The sequence below is a fragment of the Magnolia sinica genome, chromosome 5 (genome assembly GCF_029962835.1).
Source record: "Magnolia sinica isolate HGM2019 chromosome 5, MsV1, whole genome shotgun sequence".
In the NCBI taxonomy this organism is placed as follows: Eukaryota; Viridiplantae; Streptophyta; class Magnoliopsida; order Magnoliales; family Magnoliaceae; genus Magnolia; species Magnolia sinica.
Genome location: NC_080577.1, coordinates 2,502,865 through 2,526,282, shown reverse-complemented (window position 1 = coordinate 2,526,282; position 23,418 = coordinate 2,502,865). Strand labels below are relative to the sequence as shown.

At 41.2% G+C, this 23,418-nt stretch overlaps 2 protein-coding genes across 2 annotated transcripts; both read right to left on the bottom strand.

Annotated features, from left to right (window-relative positions):
* Positions 1-7,092: 7,092 nt before the first annotated feature.
* Positions 7,093-7,881, bottom strand: LOC131245103 (dirigent protein 5-like). The gene has a single exon (XM_058244326.1). The coding sequence runs from the start codon at positions 7,832-7,834 to the stop codon at positions 7,292-7,294; it is 543 nt and encodes a 180-aa protein (XP_058100309.1). The 5' UTR covers positions 7,835-7,881; the 3' UTR covers positions 7,093-7,291.
* A 1,562-nt stretch (positions 7,882-9,443) lies between these two features.
* Positions 9,444-10,550, bottom strand: LOC131245102 (dirigent protein 5-like). The gene has a single exon (XM_058244325.1). The coding sequence runs from the start codon at positions 10,499-10,501 to the stop codon at positions 9,962-9,964; it is 540 nt and encodes a 179-aa protein (XP_058100308.1). The 5' UTR covers positions 10,502-10,550; the 3' UTR covers positions 9,444-9,961.
* Between the last annotated feature and the right edge of the window lie 12,868 nt (positions 10,551-23,418).

Below are 23,418 nucleotides of genomic sequence, written 5' to 3'. Positions count from 1 at the left end.
CAATCCAGATCCACCGCTCCCCGTGCCACACTTCAGTTGCGGGTCCACCGTGCTCTTCAGGATCCATCGGTTCCAATTGAATCTGAGGATGATATTAACGATAAACAGGTGCATGCATAACAATTTATGGGTGCAAATATCAGAAATGATAGTTCTTTGTCCTTTCCTGGTTAGTTGTGGGTGGTCCACCAAACAAAGATTCCAATGGTACTATGTTTGGTAAGCTGGTACACAAGAACACGCCACCATCAAAATCCTGTTAGTGCTGGTCTCTATCCCAGCCCATTGCAAGTGCACCATATCATATGAAAGTGTAACCAATTGTTGTGGCCCATTGATGTAAGGGAGTGGATTGGGTGGTGATCTGTGTTGGGCACTGTAGGGCCCACCGTAATGTATGTGTTTTATATCCCTGCTGTCCATCCATTTTATCAGCTCATTTTGGGGATGAGCCTAAAAAATGAAGTAGATCCCAAGCTTAAGTAGACCACTGGAAATAGTGGGGACAATGACACCCACAGTTGAAACCTTTTCAGAGCCCACCGCAATGTTAATTTGCCTGCCAACAGGTTAATAAGGTCACAGAGACTTGGATAAAAGAAAAACACAAATATCAGCTTGATCCAAAACTTTTGTACCACAATAAGTTTTTTAACGGTGGGCATTCAATCACCAATGTTTCTTGTCATGTGGTTCACCGTGAGCTTTTGATGTGCTTTGTTTTTGAGCCCATGTTCTAAAACGAGTTGACAAAATGGATGGGCGGCATGGATAAAACACATACATAATGGTGGGCCCCACAATGCCCAACACCACCTAGCTAAGTGGTGATGGGGTCACCACGCAATCCGCTTCTATTCATGCAGCCATTGATCAGACCGGCTTGGATGATAGGAATCTTTACAAATGGATGGCTAAAATGTGTTTAGATGTGATTGTTTCCACAAGGTCGATTGTTGGCCTATACTCAGGTTTATATGTGCGATTAGAGAGTGCAAGTATGCCAGGGTCATACTCGACTCAATGTTTGATTGAAAGCTTGTGCCTCATTAAGATGTCTGAGTAAAACCTGATTAAAAAATTCAATTGTCATTTCAACCATAGATTGTGACGATGATCAAACGGTTTGCGAAAGGATAGGGATTAGTTCTGATGAATTCTTTTTACCCTACGTTAAGGACTTTTCTTTCACCACTAATCGTAACCAATATATTTCTCGGAAGAAGGAAAATGAGCAGATAAACTAAAAAAGCTAACGGCCTGTTTGATTTTCCATGGTAAAGGTAAATCCCTGTAAATAAGTAATAAACTAAAAATAACCTTGTTTGAAAATTCGAGAGCAATTTCACCTCAAAAATCGATACAAAAGTTTTGGCTTAAATTTGTGGACCCCACCATAATGTATATGATATATCCGTTCCATTCATATATTTTATTAGAACATTTTGTGGCAGGAGCCGAAAAATGAGACAGATCTAACACTCAAATGGCCCACACAAAAGGAAATAATGACCTTAATTTGTCCACCGTTGAAATTTATTTCCTTCACTGGGCTCACATTGAGGTTTTTCATCATCTAACCAGTTCATAGGGTCATATAGACAGGGATAAGGGGAAAACACAAATATCAGATTGATTCTAAAATTTTAAGGGCTCGAAGAAGTTTTTAATGGTAGGTGTTCAATTCCCCCTATTTCCTGTGGTATGGTCCACTTGAGCTTTGGATTTGTATCATTTTTTTGCTCATGCCCTAAATTTAGCTGGCATAACAAATGAGCGGTGTGGATAAGTCACATACATCACGATGAGCCCCACATTGATTTTGTAAATTTCTCGATCTTAGTGTTAAAAGGATAAGTTGTCACATTTGCACTGGGAAAGACGTGGTAATTACTTAGGTAAATAATTATTACCCATTTGCATGGTAATTACAGTTGAGCCAAAAAATCAAACAGGCCCTTATGCAATATTGATTTTATTAATATTTGAATAAAAGTCATTATAATCGACAAAGTAAAAACAAATAGGGAGAATGAAAAAAAATAAACGCCCAATTCATCCGCTTGAATAAATAATCCAGGGAGATGGTCAATAGGATTTGACCAAATATTAGAACTTGGTTGATCGGGGTCCAACAACATAAGGTTATGAATGTTTAATATTCTCTATGGTACTATAGTGATGGCGTTGGACAATAGCAATGTATGCTAAAACTAGGTTATTTTAAGATAAATGTAAAGATAAATGTAAAGATTAGATTGTGTTTGGCATAGTCCTCAAGTTCTTCGTCACATACTCCTTTCTATAGGTTCTCAAGGCGACAAAACTTTTGATACATTTCCTTGATGGTCCAAGATCCTCCGCATACATGGGATTTTTGATCTTGTCTTCCATATGGGGTTTTCATAAATATGAAATCATGGTATTCAGATATCTAATTTAACATTAATGCTCTCTTATTGGATACCTTTACGACGATGCTGCATCTAAAAATTGCTCGATCAAAGCTATCTCCACCCTTCTTCCTATCATGTCCTAATTGTGAAACTAGTGGGACTGGATTCACCAAATCCTGGTCTCATATTTTCTTGATTTTGATTTGCTTTAATATGAGCCTATATTGTTACCAATCTGTTTAGATATTGGTCCAATACTTATATATTCAAAAATTTTACTTTTACTGTGAGAACTTCACACGATGTGGTCTATTGGGCTAGTTGGTTGGGAACCTTTCCATGCACATACATGTATTTGGACTTGTTGACATTTACATTATCTATCTAGGCCGTCTATTAGATCCAGTCCACTTTTCTTATACTCTCATGCAGAAAATCCAGCAATCAAACGGACCAAGTCATCCTTGGTCGGACTTATTTCTGTGGATTATTAATTTCATCCATCTTTTTTTTTTTTCTTTTCTTTTTAAGCAACATGAACTTGGATGTTTTGGATCATCCGATAGGTATGATTTTTGTAAGGTGGCCTATGAAGAGTGGGTTGGACCTGATGGACGGTCCAGATGGGCCATGTGGATGCCTACGGTCCAAATGCAACTTTTTGCATGGGAATGTTGCCCTGCACTTGGCTTTCCATGCATGTTGGGCGCAGAGTAGGTGAGGTCAGGTTAACAGCTTGCGGGATGAGGCCCCTATGTAGGGACTCGGATTGCGTATTGGGACGGACCTCCGTACAGTTTACAGGTGACAAAAATCAGTGGGCCCCACCATTACTTATGTGTTTTATCAACGCAGTCCATTCATTTTCCAGATCATTTTAAAGCATAAGTCAAAAAATGAAGCAGATCCCAAAGCTCAAGCGGACCACACCACAGGAAAACACTGGAGATAACAACGGCCACTGTTGAAACCTTACTAGAGCCCACCATGATGTTTATTAGCCATCCAACCTGTGCATATGGTCACAAAGAAATGGACGAAGGGAAAATACAAATATCAGCTTGATCCAAAACTTCTATGGCACTTAAGTTTTCAATGGCAGGCGTTTAATCCCACTGCGCCCTGTGGTTGCGGTGCACTTTAGCTTTTGATCTTCTAGCCCAAAAATACATCACGGTGGGACCTAGAGTCCCCAACCTCATGGGTGTTTGGTGTCCCCACCCAATCTGCTTCCTTTGATGTAATCAACGATCAGATCAGCTTGGATGACAGGAATCTGCACAAATGGATGGCTCAAATGTGTTTTGTTGGACCATGGCTTAAATACAGGAATTTGTTCAAGTTTTTGTCGGGTCTTACCTAATGGAGTCAGTTCTCGAGTTCAGGAGTCAGGACTGGATGACGCTTTTATTGAATCATGAATCTTGGGTCGTTTCGCACCTCTACAGAATACGAGTTTATTAACTTATTAAAAAAAAAATATATACTATTTAGTAAAAATCTAATTAAAAGCTTATTTATTTAGAAAGTATAAGTAAGTTTTGATTTTATAGATTAGAGAGGCATTATTTTTTGAAAAAATAATAATTATTTGACTTAAACCGATAGACATTTTTAGTTAAGTTTCTTTTATTAAGTTTGTCCTTGAACTATTCAAGTAATTCCCATCTTGTCTTCTTCTCCTCTTTACAATTTCTTTAAAATAGGACCACATGATTGGCTTATATTGAAGGTGGGGCCCCACATGATAAATGGTCCACATCAAAGGTAGACTTGTATAATGCACAATCACATTGAAAGTGAGCACAACATAATGGTTGGCCTGCATCAAAGTGTGGCCCAACATGATAGACGGTCCACAACAAAGGTAGGGCCCACATGATGGATGGTAGATATTGAATGTGGAACCATATGATGGAAGGTTGGCATTAAAGGTGGGCTCACATGATGAATGACTCATATTAAAGGTTGGGCTCCACATGATGGATGGTCCACAACAAAGGTGAGACCTACATGATGGAATGCTCGGATCAAAATGTGGCCCCCGCATGACAAACTATCGACATCAAGTGGGGGCCACATGATAAATGGTCCACAACAAAGGTGGGACCCACATGATGGATGGTGGACATCAAAGGTGGGCCCCTCATGATGAGCGAACGTGGGGCCCACATGATGTATGGTCCGCATCAAGGTAGGCCCACATAATGAACAGCTCGCATCAAAGGTGGATCCCACATGATGGATGGGCTACATCAAAATGTGGCCCAGCATGATGGAACATCCACATCCAATAGCCCATTTGATGGGCGGTGCATCAAAGGTGGGACCCACATGATGGATGATGATCATTGAAGGTGGGCCCACATGATGAACGACCCATATTGAAGGTGGGGCCCCACACAATGAATGGTCCACATCAAGGTGGGCCCATATAACGGACGGAGTGAGCTTCACATGATGGATGGCCCACATCAAAGTGCGGCCCCTCATAATGGACGGTCCACATCAACTGGGCCCACATAATAGATGGTCTACATCCAAAGTTTTGCATTATGGATGACCCATATCCAAGGTGGGCCATATTATGGATGATCCACATAGAAGGTGCGCCCCCACATGGTTCATGAATGGTGGATATCAAAAGAGGGCTCCACATGATGGACAATCCACTTCGAAGGTAGGGCCCACACTATGGACACATCAAATGTGGACTTCACGTAATAGGTGATGGGTAGTAACCACTGAGGGGCCACATATAAAGGATAATTAGCATTGATATTAGGCCCCACGTGATGGATGGCCTACATCAAGGTGGGCCCCTCATTATGAATGGTCCACATTCAAGATGGGCCTTGTATGATGGATAGCCCATTTTGAAGGTTTGGCTCACACGATGAATGGTCCACATCAAAGGTGGGCTCCATATGATATATGATCCACATCCAATAGCCAACATAATGGATGCCCTAAATGTCTTAAAACATGAAAATTGTATGTCGTTATCTACTCTTTTGCCATTTGGGGTATGGTCCATTTATGGTGAGATCCACACAAAGAACCATCTAAATTGCTCCTATAATGAAGCTTTTGTAATTTTTAAAAATGACACAAGTATATCTAAAAAAGCTCTTATTTAAATGTTTTGTCAAACATGCTTATTTTAAATAATAGTTTTTTAAAAAAAAAAAAAATTTACCAAACAAACTTATTTAAAATAAAAGCTAGAACAAACTAAAAAAGCTTTTTAGAGTAACTCTTATTGAATTAGAGTAAGGATGTCAAATAAGCCCATGACATCTGGTCGAGTTAAGTTGACTTAGACGAGTCAAGGTCAAGTTTTTGGAACCGTGGATGTGATTTTCATATTGTGGCCTGTTCAAGTGCAATACATTTATTGGACACGCCAAATAGATGGGCATGGCACCGGTTGGACAGCAAAGATTGTTTATAATCCTGAACATCGATCGTATTTACAGGTTGTAAAAATGGCGCATGGCGCACTCGATGAGGCAACCTGGAGCGTCCATGCCTTATCCATGAGCTAAGGCCCCAATTACAAGCCCTGCCCAGCTCATGAAGTTTGGATCTTAGGAATAGGTTCTGGGCTGGGGCCAGACCAGTAGCCTATACTTAGCTAATTTGTATTAAATACATTGGCCCGGCCGGCGCTGTTCGGCCGTTGATTAGAAACGAACATGGACCCAAACCCATTTATTTATCAGGCCTAAAAATAGGTCTGGGTCCCATATGGGCCTTTGGGCTCATGAAAAGAATAGGTGATACCAGGCTAGGCTCAGGCCGATCTTTGTTTAGATCATTGATTATCGGTCCTATTGGGCTCTTGGGATCAGGCCCAGCTCAGTCATAAAGAGTCAGTGATATTGAATACACGAAAAACCACTTCAGATAATGAGCCTGCATTTGCATAACACGCATAAATAAGTTTTATTACTGGATGCAGACTAGGGTTTGATGTTGACAAAATAAAAAAAACTCCAAACTAAGCTCGAATTACATGTTTGGTGCATTTTTGTTAAAGCGTTATTCAGCCCTTCTTGTCAGTATGAGATCATTGTCGAGTTGCTAGCAAACCGTTTCAAGAATATAACAAGACTTGATAATTCTGCATGTAGCAATTAGGAAAAAAAAACCTATGATAGGAACGTAGTTTTTCAATCCTGGCAAACTGTGTTTTTTAAAACAGATGACTCCCTTCTAGTGCTTGTAGAGAGAAAATGATAGGGAATATAAACTTAAAATTTTGATCTCTTGAAAGAGTAATGCAATATATGTTTAATCCTTCATTTTTATTAAGTTTTATAAAGGGCTGCGAGATTTTGTTAAAAAGATGCTTCTGAAAAGTTATTTCTGTAACTGTTCAAAATGGTTATGGGCGTTCATTTTGAACGAAGAGACGCAATTGATTGGCCAAACCGATTCTCACAACGACAACCTTATTGCCTACACCTCATGCGCGCATGCATTCTAGTGCTCTACACTAAAAAACGCAAGCTAGCCTACTTTTTACAAAATTCAAATAAAAATATTAGAAAACTCAATGCCTATAAACTCCTTTATCCTTTTCTCTCCAATTAATATAGGATTAAAGAACTTTTAAAAAGTATCATTTTTATAAACTAAGTTTCAAACATCTTTTAATAAAGAGCAAAAAAATAAAAAAAATGCGAGTCCATGAACTTTAAAAGAACATTTCTATTATATTAATTTAACTAATTTCAAAATTGAGATTAAATCTCAACATTTGATACACCAATTATTCATCTCAGAGGAAACACAAACTCCTTATCAAGGCCCATTAACTCCTCTTCACTTAAAAGAAAAAACACTACCTAATTAAGTGGCCCAACAATCAGATATCGGCCAATCATCATCTAGTAGCATTCATACAACTTGATATCCATCCGAAGGCGGAAGTACGCCGTCCCTTGAAAGGTGTCCGTACTGAGGGTCGCAATCCCTCTAGCCATGAAGAAGTCCCCGGTCCCACCGACGACTGAAATGTCCCTACTCTTCTGATTTATCGGGTCTGCTCCCATAAGATTAAGTGTCCCCTTGTGCTTGCTCGAGTTGAATACTAGTGTGTATGCAAACCATGCATTGAATGTATCTTTCTTGTCGTAGAAATAAAAGCCCTGCGCACGAGCCACTGGAGGAGAGAGAAGGTGGTGGTCCTTGGTCATGGGATCGTCGAAAATGACCAACTTGCCGAAGTCGAAGTTGCCGAACCCAACCGGGTTTCTAGCTATGGCGGACGTTGCATTCGCGGCGTTCGTGCCGTTGAACAACACGTTATGATAGTAGAGCACCATTCGCTTGCAAGGGGTGTAGCCCCTATGGGGCTGCATTTGGGCTACACGGGCTTGCGATGAAAGAAGGAAGAGCGAAATCAAGCAGAAGAACATGACTCCTTTCATTGTTTTTACTGTTGGATATCAGGACACAACCCAAGCTTGGTTGCATGCTCTCTTAGTTCTTCTATTTATGTTAACCTATTTACATATTTTATTTGCCAATGGTCTATTGGGGTAGTTGTATGAGAACTTTTTCATGCACGTAGTTGTATTTGGACTCGTTGGTATTTACCTTGCCTATCTTGGCCGTCCATTAGATCCAGTCCACTTTTCTTATACTCCCATGCTGAAAACCGGTAATCAAACGGCCAATGTCATCCTTGATTGGACTTATTCATCCTTTTTTTTCGCCCTTTTTAATCACCATGAACTTGGATATGATTTGGATCATCCGATGGGTGTGATTTTTGCAAGGTGGCCTATGAAGAGTGGATTGGACCTAATGGACGGTCCAAATGGGCCATGTGGATGCCAACCGTCCAAATGCAACTATTTGCATGAGAAGGTTCTCCTGTAGCCTCCCATGCACATTGGGTGCAGAGTGGGTGAGGTCGGGTTAACAGCTATGTTGGGGCGCGGCTTGCGTATTGCAGTGTAGAACACAGCACCGACTTCCGTACAGTTTTTAGGTGGCATAATTCTGTGGGCCCCCTGTGATGTATTAGTTTTATCCACGCCGTCCATTCATTTTTTTGATCATTTTAGAGTATTAAACCAAAAATGAAGCAGATCTAATGCTCAAGGGGACCACACCACAGGAATCAGTGGGTATAATAACGGCCACCGTTGAAACTTTACTAGAGCCCACCATGTTATTTATTTGTCATCCAACCTGTTCATAAGGTTACACAGAAATGTACAAAGGGAAAATACAAATATCAGCTAGATCCGAAATTTCTATGGCCCCCTAGGAAGTTTTCAATGGTAGGCGTTTAATCCCCACTGCGTCCCATGGTGTGATCCACTTGAGATTTTCATCTGCTAGCCCAAAATGATCTGGAAAAATGGATGGACGGAATGGATAAAACACATACATCATGGTGGGCCCCACAGTCCCCAACATTCATAGGTGCTGTTGGGGTTACCACCAATCCGCTTCCGTTGATGTAGTCATCGATCAGATCAGGTTGGATGACAGGAATCTGCACAAGTGGACGGCTAAAACGTGTTTTGAAGCGACCATGGTTTAGAAACACGAACACAATGTCGCGCGGAGTTTACTTTTATCGAATTTCTTCAAGTTTTTGTCGAGTTTTACCTAATGAAGTCGAGTTCTCCTCGAGTTTTGAATGAGTCATGACCAGATGGAGCTTTTATCGAGTCGTGATGAAGTATGGTCGAGTCGAGTTGACTTGGGCGAGTCAGTTTTTTAAACTGTGGATGTGATTTTCGCGTTGTGGCACATCCAAGGTCAGTCCATCTATTGGACCCACCAGATTGATGGACAGGTCACGAGTCACACAAGCTCATCTATCTAAACGGGTTGCAACAACCGCGACAACCAGTCAGACAAGAGCCCAGGGCTCAAATCCATTTATTTATCAGGCCTAGTTCCCACATGGACCCCTGGGCTCATGAAAGCTCGGCCAACACCAGGCGGTCTTGGTTTAGAACATTAATTTTCGGGCCTATTGGACCTCTAGGATCAGGCCCAGATCAGTCATAGAGAGTATTAGTAATATTGAATTCACGAGCAGCCGCTTCAGATATTGAGTACGCGTTTGCATAATACATGCATGGATTTTATTACTGTCTGAAGACTAGGGTTTAATTCACATTATTTTTCTCAGAGCAAACACACACTCCTGATAACTAAAGGGGAATTGTAGTGTCATGATGCACTCATAACTAGGGCCCACGGTTCGTTATCCTGACCGTCGTTCTGATGGGCCCGAAGATACATGGGAGTGAAAAATCTCCTAGACTGGAAGAGCCTAACCCTTCCTTCAGATTGGATGGTCATGATCTTCCACTCTGTAAGATTTCTGGGGCTCCCCATCTATCATAAGGCCACCTAATCAATGGTCCGGATCATTGATCCATCGTCCTCTTTGGTACAAAATGAGCGCATCAGGATACTCTTCATGTTTTGGTGCATCAGCATCAGGGCCCATCAATTCCACTTCACTGAAAAAAAAAAAAAACAAAACGTAAGTGGCCCACCACCAATCAAAGAACGACGATCATCATCTAGTAGCATTCGTACAACTTGACGTCCATCTGGAGACGGAAGTATCCTGCCGCTTGAAAGGTATCCGTCCGGAGGGTGGCGATCCCTCTAGCCATGAAGAAGTCCCCAGTTTCACCGACGACCGAGATGTCCCTGGTCTCTTGATCCATCATGTCTGCACCCATGAGGTTAATGGTCCCCTTGTACTCGCTCGAGTTAAACAGTAGTGTGTACGCAAACCATGCGTTGTATGTTTTCTTCATGTCGTAGAAATAGAAGCCTTGTGCACGTGCCACCGGAGGGGAGAGAAGGTGGTGGTCCTTTGTCATGGGATCGTCGAAGACTACCAACTTGCCGAACTTGAAGTTGTCGAGCTCGGTCGCGTTTGCGGCCGTGGCAGATGTCGCGTTCGCCACTTTCGTGCCGTTGAACAGCACCTCATGGTAATAGAGCACGAGCCGCTTGCATGTGCTTTGGACCTTGAGGGTCTTCTTTTGGGCCACGCGGCCTTCTATGAAAACAAGGAAGAGCGAAATCAAGCAGAACACGACTCCTTTCATTGTTATTAGTGTTGGAGATTAGCAACACAACTTAAGCTTGGTTTCATGCATTCCCGTTTCTACTATTTATATTAATCCTACTTACATATTTTAATTGCTAAAGGACTAATCTATTTTGTTTTAACATACATCCACGCCACACACTCACCAACACATCTACGCAAGGTGGGCACTTGATCGCATGATCTGTCACTCCCATGCAAAAACAGCCAGCAATGAAATGACCCTAGTCATTCTTGATCGAACTTCTTTCTGTGAATGATCTTATCCGTTCTTTTTCTAATTACCACGAATTTGGATGATTTGGATCATCTGATCCGTATGATTTTTGTCTGACAGGCTATGGAAAGGGGGTTGCACCTAATGGACGGTTCAGATAGGACACGTGGATGCCAAGGGTCCAAATGCAACTACTTGCATGGGAAGGTTTACCTGCAGTTAGCCTCCCATGCACTTAAATCACCAACCATTGCTATATTTTAGCAATATTTTAGCAAGCATCCTTTCTTTTCTGGTAAGCGTGCTGTCCGTATCACTTGTGAGAGGAACATCCCAGCAACCATAATCAATATGATCTCTTATTTCTGCTAATGCATCGCTTTGGTGGACCATCTGACCCGTGAAAATGGTAGGCCACATCACGAAGACCATGCTGAAGAAAAATACAAATAATCCACTGATTGGATGGGGCATAAACTCACATCTAATAATCCATCAGTTGTTCATTGATCTCGACTGTGTAGTCTATTTGAAGAATGAACCATCTTGATTTTCGAACAAGGTAATCTTTATTATTCATCCCACCTTTTGAACGGCTCAGATTTGATAACTAAGGTATGCATTGGTGGGAAAGAAAGTGTCGTCTGTTAAAGTTTCCATATGTACCTTGTTTCACGTGAACGTTTCTCTTTTTTGAAAGCCCGTGTGTTTATCCTGAAAATAGGTAATTATTACATTTTACCATGTTTGAAAATTCGTAGGCATTTGTGCCATTGAAACTGGTTAAAAAAGGTAATTTTAATTTTTGAATGATATAATAATGTATATGATCTATCAGTTCCGTCCATTTATTTTACTGCAATATTTTGAAGCATGAGACAAAAAATGAAGTAATACAATACTCAAATGACCCACATCAAAAGAAACAATGGCCTACAAAGTTTTTAACAATAAGTATTTGATTCCCTATTTCGTATGATATGGTCCAATTGAGTTTTGGATAACTCATTTTTTTCCTCATACTATAAATTCAAATGACATGATAAATGAACGGTGTGGATAAGCCAAATGCATCACAATGGACCCACATATATTTTGTAATGCTTTTGGATTCCTTGTAAGAAAGTTACTAGTCAAATCAGATATATTGTAAATACACGGGAAATAATAATTACTCTCTTACCTAGTATTTACCGGTGCACCGGAAATAATTATTACTCTTTTACTCCGTATTTACCAGTGCATTGTAAAATCAAACGGAACAGACGCCTGTGGGACCGAGAAGAGTCATGGCACCGTCAGCACCTTGTATGTAGTCTGGTGCAAGTGGGCCCGATTGCTTGGTGATCTAAACCATTCATCCAACCGGTCTACTATGGATGGCCATGTGATGAAATCTCCTGCAGATAAACGGTTAAGAAAAGGAATTCAGCTATAGGAATATCCTTGATTCTTAGAAAAATGTCAAAGATTAGTGAGATCTTGTGCCAGGGTTTTCTATGGGCCCATCAGATCAACGGTCTGGTCAGCTAAAGCATGGGCCCCACTTTCCAAACGGAAAATACGGAAGATGCTTTGCATGGTCCTCTAAAATATTTTAACTTTATTTGAGAAAATGACCACTGTAGGCAAAACCTTTTACCCAGCGGTTTTATGAAGGAATACAAACTTAAGTTACCAACTTAGACTAGCACGTGTGGGCAGCGACTTTGAGGACGAAACTACCCCTCCTTTTCACTGCGAAGACGAGCGCTGACACACCTCCAACTGACAGATGTATTAAACGCTTAAAAGAGATCAAAGTAACATGGCCCCACAGTTATGTATTTATTATATCCACAACGTTCATCCATATTTTGAGATCATTTCGGAGCATTATCCAAAAAAAAAAGTCAAATCCAAAGATCAACTGGGCCACACCACACAGAGCAGCGGAAAATTGATTTTCATCGTTAAAACTTTTGTAGGGCCCACCATAACATTTATTTTCCATCCAATCTATTCATAAGGCCACAAAGACCTGGATGAAGAGGCAAAACAATTTTCGTAATGATCCAAAACTTGTGTGGCCCCTAAAAGGGTTTCAACGGTAGACGTTCAAGTAGAATGGTAATGGCGTGTGGACAGGGATACGGATATAACTACGGTTATAATCCGTAGCTATAGCAGTAAATCGGCGATCAATCGTGGATTCCATGATTCTACTGCAAGTTGCTGTCCCTATCGGCGATTAATCGTGAACCTTGCGATTCCACCCTCGATCTATGGCTACGGATTATAACCGTAGCTATAGCCACCGCAAGTTGCTGTCCCTATCGGCGATTAATCGTGAACCTCGCGATTCCACCCCCGATCTATGGCTACGGATTATAACCATAGCTATAGCCGTATCCCAACGCACCTTTTTTTTTTTTTTTTTAATACATGGAGAATTTTATTCTACCTACATTTTTTTTCTAACACATATTTATATAAATATGTAAATATAAGCATAGAAAAAAAATCTCTTTTTTTTTTTTCATTTCTTTCTTTATTCATATAATAAGAATATTTTCTAAACCAAAATTAGTTACTTGACGTACCATATATAATTTTAGGGCTGAAGGTTGGGCAGGCTCAACCCGACCAACCTGTGACCGACCCGACATTGGGTTGGGCTTGGTCAAGATGTATCGAGTTTGGTCTTGGGGTTGGGTCATACAAACAACAACTCAATAAAACTTGGGTTGGGCTTGGGTTGAAGTCTCGGGAATTGCCAGGAACTGCATGGAAATGACCGTGAAATGAAGGAACATGACCATGAAATGCATGTAAATGACCATGAAATGTATGGAAATGACCGTGAAATGAAGGGAAATGACCATGAAATGCATGGAAATGACCGTGAAATGAAATGGAATCGCTAGGATTGACCGTGAAATGCATGGAAATGACCATGAAGTGAAAGGAAATGACCATGAAGTGAAAGGAAATGACCGTGAAATGCATGGAAATGACCGTGAAATGAAACGGAATCGCCGGGATTGCCCGTGAAATGCATGGAAATGACCGTGAAGTGAAGGGAATTGACCGTGAAATGCATGGAAATGACCGTGAATTAAAACAGAATCGCCAGGATTGACTGTGAAATGCATGGAAATGACCGTGAAGTGAAGAAAATTGACCATGAAATGCATGGAAATGACCGTGAAGCAAAACGGAATCGCCAGGATTGACCCTTAAATGCATGAAAATGACCGTGAAGTGAAGCGAATTGACCGTGAGTGAGGGAAGCTAGAAATTCAATGAGGCAACCTAAAAATCGAGTGAGGCAACCTACGAATCGAGCGAAGGAAACCTAGAAATCGAGCGAGGCAACCTACGAATTGAGCGAGGAACATAGGATTTGAGCAAGGAAAGCTAGAAATTGAGGCAAACTAAAAATCGAGCGAGGCAACCTACGAATAGAGCGAAGGAAGTTAGGAATTGAGCGAGGTAACCTAAAAATTGAGCGAGACAACCTACGAATTAAGCGAGGAAAGTTAGAAATCGAGCGAGGCAACCTACGAATTGAGCGAGGAACATAGGATTTGAGCGAGGAAGCTAGAAATTGACGGCAACCTAAAAATTAAGCGAGGCAACCTACGAATTGAGCGAAGGAAGCTAGAAATTGAGCAAGGCAACCTACGAATCGAGCGAGGAAGCTAGAAATTCACGAGGAAACCTAGAAAATGAGCAAGGAACATAGGATTTGAGCAAGGAAGCTAGAAATTCGGCGAGGCAACCTGAAATCGAGCGAGGCAACCTACGAATCGAGCGAGGAAGTTAGAAATCGAGCGAGATAAGCAGAAATCGAGCAAGGCAACCTAAGAATCGAGCGGGGCAAGCATGAAATGAGCGAGGGAACCACGAATTGAGCGAGGCAAGCTAGGAATTGAGCGAGGCAACCTAGAAATAGAGCAAGAGAACATAGGAATTGAGCGAGGAAACCTAGGAATTCAATGAGGGAAGCTAGAAATCGAGCGAGGCAACATACAAATTAAGCGAGGCAACCTAGAAATGAGCGAGGAAACCTGGTCGACTCCAGCAAATGGCATTCACACCCCAAACATTTGAGATCGTTTTTTATTCCTATAATAATTGAAACTGGAGAAACAAGTTTTTAAAATAAGGCAAAAACCAACTTTGGTGTATGTGAAATCTTTTCGTATTTCAATTTTTGACTCAAGGTCAAGGGCTATTAATAAGCATAAATGTTGGGAGTTTTGACGTTTTGAATGATTTACGAGGAATTATGCTTGAAGTGGCTTGTGGCTGCTACAACTGATAAGAAAAGGATAGCTTGATCCTGGGATTTAGGAGCAAGGGTTGTTGAATGTCATCGTTGAGTTAAGAAATCCTGTAAGTAGCCCTAGTGAATGGGTTAGTAGTATGAGTTTTGTGTTTCACTTGCCTAAAACCTCAAGAAAATCAATTCTTTTTTATATTATTTACACTGCTACAAATTAGCATGTTGATTTTTTGCTTTCACATGTGTGCCTCTTCGAGATGCAACTGTGTCAGAACTAGAAGATTTAAGTTCTCATTTTATTGGTGGCTTATGCATGATGTGAGTGAGGTCAAACAAATGAGTATGGATTAAGACTTACCAAGGATTCTTTTCTTATTCCAGGCTTCTTATGCCACCTGGTACTCCTCTTTTTCTTATCTGGAAATGGAGTCAAACAAGTCAATCAAGTTCAACTAAAGTGGATCGAACAAGCCAATTGTGGCCAGCTCGGATCAGGCCGCTCCTTAATTCAGGTGGTTAGTTGAGATTCCCATGAAATTTTTGAAAATTATGTGTCTCCGTGGCTTGACAACCGCTGCGATACTAGCATAATGTTATTGTCGGGCCCACACAGGGATTTCGTCGAACATAAAACACATCGGTGGGTTTGCGCATTTATATAATCATCAAATTTAACATATGTATAGCATTTATAAAGGAATTATGAAAGAGAAAACCCGATTAACATATGGTTTGGTTTTTGGGTCGTCTGAACCTATCTAACATGTGGAGTTTATAAGGATATTTGGAAAGAGAAAACCCGACTAGCCTAGGGTTTGGGTCAAGGGTCGGATCTCACCTCTTTGTCCTAGGGTTCTTTTTGCAAGGGCCCTGTGCCTAAGGAATCGCATGTCAGGACACATGCATGCGGCCATAGCTAAGAAAAATGGAAGAGAGCTCAAATTTGTTACCTTTTATAAGCCACAATTCGCATTTATGGCGGTAGGGCCGCAGTCTCCAGCGAATGACGGATGTAGGAGTGTGGGAATTCCAATTTCCTACTCCCCAAGCACTCACACCCTTTCCCCAATCCTCTCTCTCTTTCAAACCCATCCTTCTCTATTTTCTCTCTCTCAGCTGCTGTAAATTTGCTGTGGGAGTTAGGGAGAGAGGGTTTAAAGGTTTATATATACCCTGCAGCTTAGTTCAGTTGGCCCTAGGTGCCACTTATTAGCTGAGATGGCCCTTTGGGCCCATATATGGTAAATCGGGCTGCCCTGATGGCCCCTGGCCCATCTGAGTTATGAAATGGGTACCCCATGGTCAGATAAGGGACTATCCAATATTTAAACTCAAACGGATGTGGGGATTTATCGCAAGATTTCGATTTGCAATTAATAGTCACCGTTCCTAGAGCCAACGTAGAAAACGAGCGAAGCAACCTATAAATTGAGCGAGTCAACCTAGAAATTCAGCGAGGCAACTTATGAATTGAGCAAGGCAACGTAGGAATTGAGCGAGGGAAGCTAAAAATTGAGTGAGGGAACCTAGCAATTGAGCGAGGCAACGTACAAATTCAGCGAGGCAACCTATGAATTGAGCGAGGCAACGTAGGAATTGAGCGAGGGAAGCTAGAAATTGAGTGAGGGAACCTAGCAATTGAGCGAGGCAACCTACAAATTGAGCGAGGCAACGTAGAAATTGAGCAAGACAACATAGGAATTGAGCGAGGGTAAGTATAAGGTGAGATAGGAAAACTTGAAATTAGGCGGGGCAAACTAGAAGTTAAACAAAACAAGCATGAAAGTTGAGTGACGGAAACATTTACATGTTATGAAATTTAATTCATTGTAAATTTTCTGAAATACAAATTGTGTGGGGTACATACAACACTATATATCTCATGCCTACAACAAGTATCATTTACAGGTTACAGACAAACAATCATACGCTATCGACTTCCTCTAATGTATAGTGAATTTTTACATATCTGTTCCCTCTAAGGTGCAACCGCTGCATAGTATGTCGATGAATTTTATTACAAATATGAATTGAGCGAGGGTACCTAGAAATTTAGCGAGGCAACCTATGACTTGAGCGAGGCAACGTAGGAATTGAGCGAGGGAAGTTAGAAATTGAGCGAGGGAACTTAGGAATTAAGCGAGAGAAGGTAGAAGGATCCTAGAAATTGAGCGAGGCAACATAGTAATTGAGCGAGGCAATGTAAGATTTCAATGAGGGAAGGTAGAAATTAAGCGAGGGAAGCTAGAAATTCAGCGAGGCAAACTGGGATTTGGGCGAGGGAACCTAGAAATTGAGCGAGGCAACGTAGGAATTCAGCGAGGTAACCTAGGAATTGAGCGAGGGAAGGTAGAAGGAACCTACGAATTGAGCGAGACAACTTAGAAAATTGAGCGAGGCAACGTAGGAATTCAGCGAGGTAACCTAGGAATTGAGCGAGGCAACGTAGGAATTCAGCGAAGGAAGGTAGAAATTGAGCGAGGGAAGCTAGAAATTGAGCGAGGGAATGTAGGAATTCAACGAGGTAACCTAAGAATTCAACGAAGGAAGGTAAAAATTGAGCGAGGGAAGCTAGAAATTAAGCGAGGCAACCTAGCGTTTGAGCGAGGAAGGTAGAAATTGAGCGAGGAAAGGTAGAAATCGAGCAAGACAACGTAGGAATTTAGCAAGGCAATGTAGGAATTGGCGAGGTAACCTAGGAATTGAGTGAAGGAATGTAGAAATTGAGCGAGGAACCTAGAAATTAGCGAGGCAAGGTAGGAATCGAGCGAGGCAACGGAGGAATTCAAATGAGGTAACCTAGGAATTGAACGAAGGAAGTTAGAAATTGAGCGAGGAAGCTAAAAATGAGCGAGGCAACTGCTATCGATTGAGCGAGGAAGCTAGGAATTGAGTGAGGGAAGGTAGAAATTAAGTAAAGGAACATAGTAATTGAGCGAGGCAACATAGGAATTGAGCGAATCAACGTAGGAATTCAAATGAGGTAACCTAGGAATTGAGCGAGGAACCTAAAAATTGAGTGAAGCAACGTAGGAATTGAGCGAGTCAACCTAGGATTTGAGCAAGGAAAGCTAGAAATCGAGCGAGGAAAACTAGAAATTGAGCGAGGCAACCTAGGAATTTAGCGAAGGAACCTAGGAATTGAGTGAGACAACGTAGAAATTTAGTGAGGGAACCTAGAAATTCAACAAGACAATCTAGGATTTAAGCGAGGAAAGCAAAAATGAGCGAGGGAACCTAGAAATTGAGCGAGGCAACCTAGGATTTCAACGAGGTAACCTAGGAATTGAGCGAGGCAACATAGGGATTGAGCGAGGGAACCTACAAATTGAGTGAGGCAATGTAGAAATTCAGCTAGGAATCCTAGGAATTGAGCGAGGGAAGCTAGAAATTGAGCGAGGGAACCTAGGATTTGAGCGAGACAACCTAGAAATTGAGCGAGGCAACATAGGGATTGAGTGAGGGAAACTAGGAATTGAGCGAGGCAGCGTAGAAATTCAACGAGGAATCCTAGGAATTGAGCAAGACAGTGTAGGAATTCAACGAGGCAACGTAGGATTTGAGCAAGGCAACCGAGGGAACCTAGGAATTGACGAGGAAAGCTACAAATTAAGCGAGGGAACCTAGAAATTAAGCGAGGCAACCTAGGAATTGAGCGAGGCAACGTAAAAATTGGAGCGAGGTAACCTAAGAATTGAGCGAAGAAACCTAGAAATTCAGCGACGAAACCTAGAAATTCAGTGAGGAAACCTAGGATTTGATCGAGGCAACCTAGGAATTCAGTGAGGAAAATTAGAAATTGAGCGAGGGAAGCTAGAATTTGAGCGAGGGAACCTAGAAATTCAGCGAGGCAACCTATAAATTGAGCGAGGCAACTTAGGAATTGAGCTACGCAACGTGAAAATTCAGCGAGAAAACCTAAGAATTGAGCTAGGGCAGCTAGAGGAAGCTAGAAATTAAGCGAAGGAGGCTAGAAATTGAGAAAGGGAGGCTAGAAATTGAGTGAGGCAACCTAGGAATTGAGCGAGGCAACAAGAAAATTTAGCGAGGAAACCTAGGAATTGAGTTAGGGAAGCTAGAAGAAGCTAGAAATTAAGCGACGGAGGCTAGAAATTGAGAGAGGGAACCTATAAATTGAACGAGGCAACCTAGGAATTGAGCGAGGGAAGCTAGAAATTGAGCGAGGCAACCTAAAAATTGAGCGAGGCAACCTAGAAATTGAGCGAGGGAACGTGAAAATTCAGCGAGGCAACCTAAGAATTGAGCGAGGGAAGCTAGAAATTGAGCGAAGGAACCTATAAATTCAGCGATGCAACGTATAAATTTAGCAAGGCAACCAATAGATTGAGTGCTAGTTAAATCATCAACAAAGATGAGAACGACTTTATTTTGAGAGACTATCTATCCTCTCATAGATAGAGGAATAGATAAAACAGAGAAGATCTTTATATCTTTTCTCATAGATATAATATAGAAGAGAGATCCGTCTCATTTTTTATCAGGAGAGATCTCTCTTCTTTGAGGGCTTAGGATTCAACGATTTTTAAGAGCAAGACAGAGAAAAGAAGTGTTGAGATAATACCTTTCATCCTAATCTCATCTACTGAAAAAGGGAGGACCAGAGGAAGGGAGGAGAGAATAGAAGGAACGGACTGAGAATGCGCTGAACTTGTCGCTGAGCCAAATGAGATTATCCTGAGTTGTTGGGTCTGGCATGGCGTAAGAAATCTCATGAAGGAGATCAATATACTCAGGAAACTTGGAATTGAGCAAGGCAACGTAAAAATTCAACGAGACAACTGAGAAATTGAGCAAGGGAAACATGAATTTGAGCGAGGCAAGCTTGAAATTGGGTGAGGCTAACATGAATTGGAATGAACTTTAAATGTAATTGACCTAGCCTAACAATTTGCTCTTTAGTGAATTTGACCAAGCAGTTAATGAAATTGATCGAGATTTACATGAAATTCTCTTCGGTGAATTTGATCGAGCAATTAATGAAATTGACCGAGCGGTTCATAAAATTTTCCGTTACATTACATGAATCCGTGGAAGTTCCCCATCATATTTTTATGATATCTCCGTCAAATTTATGAATTGCTCAGGGAATTTCACCAATCGTGACCCGAGAAGTAGGTCAAATGGACCAAAACCTCTCACAATTTGGATTTATAGTTTGCTCAGTACGCACTTATAGTGCTGAGTTAACTGAGTTGGGCACACCCAGGTCCATAGCTCAATTGGCAGACTGAGTGGAGATACCTCATGTCAAACACTTGAAGTCTTGGTATTGATCCCTAGCAGGGGTGGCTAACATGGAGTGTGTGTACTGACATGGGTGTGTACTAACAAGCTAACCCAATAAAATAAAAAATTAAAAAAAATTAATAATAATTTTTTTTTAAAAAAATTACAAAAACTGAGTTGGGCCTGCCTTGAATGTATGTGGACTATCCACGACGTTCATCCGTTTTTCCATCTAAAGTAAGGGTTTTAGCCCAAAATGGTGGCATATCGAAATATCAAGTGAATCACAGCACAGGAAACAGTGGTTCCACCGTAGAAACCTTGTTATGCCCCCACAATGATGTTTTACTTGTAATCCATCATATTCATATGATGATTTTTGCATGGATGTACCGAAAACTAAGATTCGAGCTTCATCCAGCAGTTCAATGGCCCACAAAAAATTTACACCGTTTAGGTAAATGTACTCCATAATACCTGTAGTGCGTACTTTCTTCCGTGGAGGGACCATTTTCAGCAAAACGAGATAACGCTGCTGAATAGAGACGGTGGGATCCAGCTAGAGCGTGGTGCGATCCAAGCAGCAGATGTAGTGCAGTAGTTTTCGTCCTCCTTTTTTCGAAAATGGAGCGAGGGAAGGGGAGGGAGAGGAAAAGCAACGGCAGTAAAAAGGAGGGGCAGTTTCGTCCTCAAACTTACTGTCCGCACGTGCTAGTCTAAGTTGGTAACTTAAGTTTGTATTCCTTCATAAAAACCGCTGGGTAAAAGGTTTTATCTACAGTGGTCATTTTCTCTTTTCTTTCTAAAAGTCGCCTATTCCTCTACAACTGCTGCATGTGGAGGAGAATTTCGTACACCTACATGCCTTGTGGAGCCCTCCGTGGTATTTTTATGGCATCAACCGGTCCATCAGTGTGTTACCATCGTAAAAATGAAACATCCCAAAATTCAATCCGATCCATTCATTCAAGTTGTTTTTGAACCTCAAGGTGGTCCCTCCACGAGCGAGATGCCCGCAATTCACACCCACGACGGTTGCAGCTGCAGAATATCCGCTTCGAGATTCCTCACAAGTCCTCAACCTGTGAGTTTGTCACCGTTCAACCACTCTCGTATTTTTGTGAGAGCATCTTGGCACTCAGGACAAAGGGAGCTGTTAATACACCGTGGTCAGGACAAAGGGAGCAGTTAATACACCGTGGTCATTCCGATTTACCATTTCCAGAAGTGCGGGAACCATTTTCCAATGAATCAAACCGTTGATATCCTGTTCTCCATTGTCAGTGGTCCATTCATCAAAATCTCCCCGGTGTGAAATCCTTAAACCTTCTAGTAGGCAGCAATTCAACCAATAAATACACCTAGGTATCTTTCAATTAATCTAGGAATTTTTGGAACATGGGCCATGTGAGTAAAGTCCCATAAAAAATCAACGCTTCGGATCACTGATATATGGGCCCCACGAGAACATGCCATGCAATCCATCAGGCCAAGTAGGGTACGTATTGGATACGGCCCACGTTTTATGTCCGGGGCCGTAACGGTTCGGTCCACTGGCTATACTTTAAAAAAAAAATAAATAAATAAAATAAATAAAATAAAAATAAAAATTATGTGCATTTGATTGATAACAGAGGAAACAAGAAGCAGACATGCTGGCAAGAGAAAAAAAAAAAAAACTGGCCCCACCTATCATATCCTGTATAAGAGATGCTATGGATCTTTCTAATCAAGCCCAAAGTCACTTGGATCCTCATTCTTGCTCGGTTGGTAAACTCTCAGGAGTTTCAACACCCAGTCAAGGGTTCGAGTATCATAAGTGGTGCAATTCCACTAGCGTGAGTGTGTGAGTGTGTGTGCGTGTATAAAAAAAAAGAAAAGCCCAAACTCACTTTATCCATAAAAATAAGGCCCTTGACCAGGCGGTCCACGGGCTATTCCTGGCCAAGGTTTTAGAGCCTGATTAAAATAGGTGCCTGTCCCAACTCTAGGCTATGCCAAATTTTCAAGGAGGTCCACCCAATCCAAAGAGCACGCCCGTTTGCATGCAGACAGGCGGGCACTACACCAAAGTCATGGATATGGAACGGCTAAGGATTTGGTTTTTAAATGGTTTTAAACCATATCTAATTTAAATTTTGTCGTATTTACATTTTCTTAACAATGAGTTTGTGTTGTATCACGGTTCCTTTTTCACATTAACGAATGTGGACAGCATGATGTTGGTGATTCTTAAATAAACAAGGACATAATGGACTCATTATCCAACATTGGAGAGTTTATTAAAGCTACCCAGTTCATTGGTCAAAGATCAGTGGACTCTCCAAGAGAACCGTCAAGCATTTTCAAGGATTTTGTAAGCTTTCTTTCCTTCTTTATGTTCCGATGTTGATATATTCTCTATCTGGGAAAGTTTTGTTTCAACTTTTTAGAGTCTTGAGTTACCCAGTTTTGGATTTGGGAGGCGCTTCGAAAATCATTGATAGACAGTTGTTCGTTGAATTTAGACCGTTGACCCCTTTTTACTTTAACCTTCCATTTTATAATTCAAGTTGAATCGTCCAAATCAGTAGGGCCCACTTTGGACAAACTCCCAATCAGATTGATTGAATGATCCTAATCTTTAATTTAGTGGATATTTGGTATATTCATTGGATTAGTCTAATATTTTGTTTAGACCCATCTAAGGTGGGACCCATGATTTGTATTGTTTAATTTTAATTAATTGTAAGCCACATGTACAATCTTCAAGTGCATGCATATGAACCATCACATCCTGCTATAATATCAAAGAATTACTCTTTTTTGTTTGTACACCGTATAAAGCAGGGCCCAATAAAGCTGTTTGGATATGTCTGTATGCCTAGTGTATCAAATACAGTTCATCTTCTTTTGCCTTGTGATGTTCACTAGTCCTTTCAATTGGGCCTTGTTTTTATTTTGAAACCACTTTCGTCTCAATTGCATTCTAATCAATTTGTTGTTTATAGGAGTTCATGGTCCTTCCTGTAGGAGCTTCCTCTTTCAAGGAGGCAATGAAGATGGGTGTGGAAGTATATCTTCATTTGAAGACAAAAAAGAGGGGACATAATGTTAAGTTGTTGTTGAGATGTTGTTGTAGGCTTTTTCTTGATTAGAAATCATGGAAGATTTTCATTTACAAGTTGCAAGTTTCTTTATT